Source organism: Artemia sp. Qi Xiang Cuo, chromosome 14 (genome assembly GCF_049724085.1).
Source record: "Artemia sp. Qi Xiang Cuo chromosome 14, ASM4972408v1, whole genome shotgun sequence".
NCBI lineage: Eukaryota > Metazoa > Arthropoda > Branchiopoda > Anostraca > Artemiidae > Artemia > Artemia sp. Qi Xiang Cuo.
Window position 1 is genome coordinate 67,986,046 of NC_142807.1, and position 4,721 is coordinate 67,990,766.

At 37.3% G+C, this 4,721-nt stretch overlaps 1 protein-coding gene across 1 annotated transcript; it reads right to left on the reverse strand.

Moving 5' to 3' along the window:
• Positions 1-817: 817 nt before the first annotated feature.
• On the reverse strand, positions 818-1,636 carry LOC148944789 (protein CFDP2-like). The gene has a single exon (XM_089100027.1). The coding sequence runs from the start codon at positions 1,634-1,636 to the stop codon at positions 818-820; it is 819 nt and encodes a 272-aa protein (XP_088956153.1).
• Positions 1,637-4,721: the final 3,085 nt, after the last annotated feature.

The following is a 4,721-nucleotide window of genomic DNA, read 5'->3' on the forward strand; positions in this document are numbered from 1 at the left end:
CCTGTTAAGAATTATTTTGCACAGAACTTTGCTGCCAACAGACTGTAAAGCAATACCTCTCCAATTATCACACTTAGTCTTTTGTCCCTTTTTGAAGAGTTTTACAATTACTGCCTTCGACCATTCACTAGGGACTTTTTCTTCATCCCAAACACGGGAAAGAAGTTCAAATATGGGTTTGGCTAGGGTGCTTCTACCGTACTTCAGTAATTCTGGTGATATGCCATCATTGCCTGCAGCCTTTCCGTTTTTCAAAGTCTTTAGGGCCTCCTTGACTTCAATAAGTATGAGAGGTCCAGGACATATTCCAAGATCGAACAGTGGTTCTTCAGGGATATTTAAAGTAGTTGTGGGAGGCATCTGATTTAGTACCTCGCTAAAATGCTCTTTCCAGCGTCGGGCTATGTCATCAGTCTGGGTTAATAAAATGCCGTCTTTGCTTTCAACTTGGGTTGACGACGCCTTTGAAATACCCGCCAACTGCTTCGTTATGGCATACACAGTACGGCTATCTCCCCGTCTAGCGGCTACCTCAGCCTGTTCGGCCATAGTTTCGAGATAAATCCTCTTATCATCCCTGGTTGCTGCTTTGACTTGCTTATGGAGACGCTTGTACTGCTCTTTCAGGTTATCTACATATTCTCTAGAACAAGTCGTGCTATGGTCATACTTATCTACGAGGATTTTGAGTTGTGATCTTTGATCAATAATATCCCAACTACTTTCAGATATCCACTGCTCTTTCTTCTTCCTGTTGTAGCCCACAACTTCTTGTGCAACCTCTTTCACGGTTTCTGCAATTTTTTCCCACTGACTATCAAGCGACACTTCGTCCCCTTAGAAGGGAAAACTTGTTTGACAAAGCTGTAGTATACTTTTGCAATACGTTCGGGTCCTGCAATTTCCTCAAATTAAAGGTTTTCACTGGCCGCTGGGGCTTTGTCACAGTTTTTAGTTTCAGCTTGAACTTGACAACAGCAAGTTGGTGATCGGAATAACAGTCGGCACCTCGGAAGGTTCTAACATCCTCTAAGCATCGTCGCCTGTGCCTCTCAATTAGGATATGGTCTATATCATTTCGTGTTACACCATCAGGCGAGTTCCAAGTATACATGTGAATCTGTTTATGTGGAAACCATGTGGCGCCGACGATAAGTTCATGAGTAGCGCAAAAATCGATTAGTCGCACACCATTGTCATTAATTTCCCCCAGTCCATGTTTACCGAGGATAGTTGGGGCATAAGAAGCATCACCTCCAATTTTAGCATTAAAGTCCCCACACACAGTCACAATATCATGATGACGTGTTTTTGCAACAACATTCAATAACTCGCGATAAAAGTCATCTTTGGTTTGATCACAGGCATCATTCGTTGGGGTGTACACTACAATAACTGTTAATTTGGCCTGTGAAGGGGCGAAACGGGCACGAAGAATCCGCTCACCAATTGGTTCCCAGTCCACTAGGCATTTTTTGGCCCGATTACTTAGTGCCATTGCGACACCTGCTTCTTTTCTAGTCTCAAGTCCGGAATACAAGATGTGGTAAATCTCAGATTTCAAAGTCCCAAAACCAGTAAGCCTGGTCTCAGAAAGTCCAGCTATGTCAATACGGAACTTATCAAGGGTTCTCATAACACTGTTGAGTTTTCCTGGCTGTGTTTCTTGATTAACTGTTCTAACATTCTAATATCCAATACGAAAACAATCGGCCGTTTTCAAGAATCTAGTCCGGGGGCGTGCATTAGTCGTCATCATAGAAGAAGAAGAAGTCAATCCGAGGCAATCTGTTGCTGTTTCTTGAGTAATTAGTTTTTACGGTGGCGGGTTACTAGCCCACCGACCAACCAACGAATTGGAACAAAATGGTCAGCTTAGATTAGTATAAGCAGGGGTACTGCGAGCAGGTTGCTGACCACCGCCCCCAAAAACCGCCCCCATTTATTATTTTTATAAATCATACATTATTAAAGTTTGATTTATTTAAGTTATGAATGTATTTTGTGTTTTCCACGAAATACGTTCTTCAGAAATCAGCATCGATAAATAAATGAAACCAAAACGAACAGAAATTACAATAAATAACCGAGTCAAACTAAAAACTAGCAGAAATTAGCATGAGTAGGGCTCAAAAGCCCTATGGCTTCCCAAGGCCAGAATATAACTTGCACTTTACTGAAAAAATACAAATGAATGTGAATTGTCAGTTTAATATACATATACTGATATTTAGTTATCAAAATGTTAATATTATTTTCGATTTATTAAAGTTATGAAAGTAAAAACAATTTATATTTTTTCAGTGCAGTACAAATTATGTTCTGGCCTTGGGAAGGCATAGGGGTTTTGAGCCCTACTCATTTTAAATTCTGCCCGTTTTTTGAGTTTGACTCGGTTATTTATTGTAATTTCTGTTCGTTTTGGGTTTCATTTATTAATTGATGCTGATTTGTGGTAGTTTCACGCTTGGTAGATTGTTTGATTTTATTTTTCGCTCATTTTTGGTTTAATGGAGTTCATTACTTTTCTTTGAAAACTTATTTTGTGGAAAAAGTTTTTTTAAATTAATTTCTTGTAAAAAGGCAGTTAATGTTCTTTGGATCTCGAGTAAATCTCAATCTTCAATAAGAAAGATCTTTGATTGAATTTCTCTTGATAGGAAGGTCTTAAAGTCTTTAGTTTGAAAATATTATTCCCTAGCCTCTCTGTATACCATCAAGACCACCTAGATGTATCTACAGCTATTGCGAGATGAAGGAAATGAAAGAACAAGCAAAAGGAGATAAGGCTCTCTTCCGTATCACGTTAGAGAATCCACAAGGAGATAAGCAAAACTATTGTCTAGGGGCTCCCATTTCTGTATGCGGCCTATTTTATAAATACTGTGCTTTAGTTCCATGAAACACTAAATCGGGAAAAAGCATACAGCTAATAATTTTTAATCCCTGCTAGGGGGTTTCCCCGCCTTGAACCCTAGGTTTTCTAAGTTTGTTCCACCAATTTTGCGCTTCTGGGAAGACTCTCATTTGAGCCCTTAAATTTAATTAATCGTAAAATATTTTATACTCTAAGGACTAGGCATTAACTAAAAAGAAGTATAGAGACCAAATTATGAGACTTACAAGCAACTGAAATAGAAATCTAACAAAAATATTGAATTATTTACACGGATGATCTCAGCCTTTTGCTATAATCTAATCAATTTCAATTAGATCACGTATCTCTTAATTAATCGGAATAAATCGAAGGGGCCACCTTGAACCATCCGCAAGCCTCAAACCTTTAATGAATCAACGGGGCAAGTTTCCAAAGAGGAAAACATCGCTCTAACTAAAGTTAGAGCCAAAGGGGGCGCCAAAGATTTAATTGATACCTTAATTTAACACAGACATAGGATATTCTCGGTGTAGACAAAAGTGAACGAAAAGTTTCATATTATTATTTTAGCTTTACATTTAAAGAAATTGAGACAAGGCAGGTGTTTGCCATCATTAGTTAAAAGGCTACTTACCAAAAGTTCCTTTCTAGTCTGCTTTCCTTACAAGATAACCCTAGTTTCTCTCCGATCCGCAGATTTTATACAATTCGGTACTTAATTTTGATTCACTTGGTGACTTTTCTGTCCCGTCTTTATAGCCAATCCCCAACTTTCGGTTAAAAAGTAGTTTTTTTCCAGTGTTTTTGGCCTTGATTCTAAAAGCTTGAAATGTCGTAACACTTTACGATATTCAACACTGTTTCATACAAAACTAGTCTGGACGTGGTCTTCAACTATTCATTATGGGTTCAAATGTTGTTGGATACTTAAACAAAGAAATGCCACTTCAAGATTTACGACTAGGTATAAAAAAGTGAAGCTACTTTCAAATTTAGGCTAATTGGAAATAATCGGTTTATTTCTGATCTATTGGAGCAAAGGGGATTCCAACTTTTATTGACATTGAGCTACTAAATTTACACAAAAATATGGCCTCCTTGCAATCTCCCTCACTTAAATTCTTAGTGTAATTTTTGTTTTAAAAGGGATAAGAAAAACGAAAAACAAATTTACTAAGAATCATTGTAATTCGATTTCTCCTTGAAAATTGTCGTATCATAGATGTAAAGAGTGTAAATATATTGAAAGTCAATGTACAATATGCTGTTACATGTTTCCCTTTTTCCTTCTTGCAAGGAAACTCGTATTTGACTCACGTCATCCAGGCCAATGGTTGAACTAAACCTATTCTGAAAGTAAATAGAAAGTAAATATTTAATTTCATCTTCTTGATGTAGTAGAACTTATGCGAAGTACTCAGCCCGAATCCTTATAAGTTTATGTGGATATTCTTAGCCTACGGTTTCTTTCCTTGTCGTTTTCGCGGCACCCGAAATCAAACCTTTGTTCCTGCGTTGCCAAGCACAGATCAATTGACTCTGCGATTACTTTAAGGTTAAAATTAAGCATAGCCTTAATAAAGAGAAGATCTATTAATTGACCTTTACGAACAGCTGAATTCCATGTTTCTTATTTGGGCTATTTCAACCTTAATTCGCAGTTTTGGTGATTGACCGTTCAAAGTGAAGGTTTAAGGCATATATTTTTTAAATTAGAAGATACGGAAGCTTAGAGGTTTTAATCCTTTATCCTGAATCTGGCAAAAGTTACTAAAAAAATATTTGAATACAACTTGGTCTTAATATAAGCTTTTCAATCTAAGCATCAGAAGTTTCAATTTTT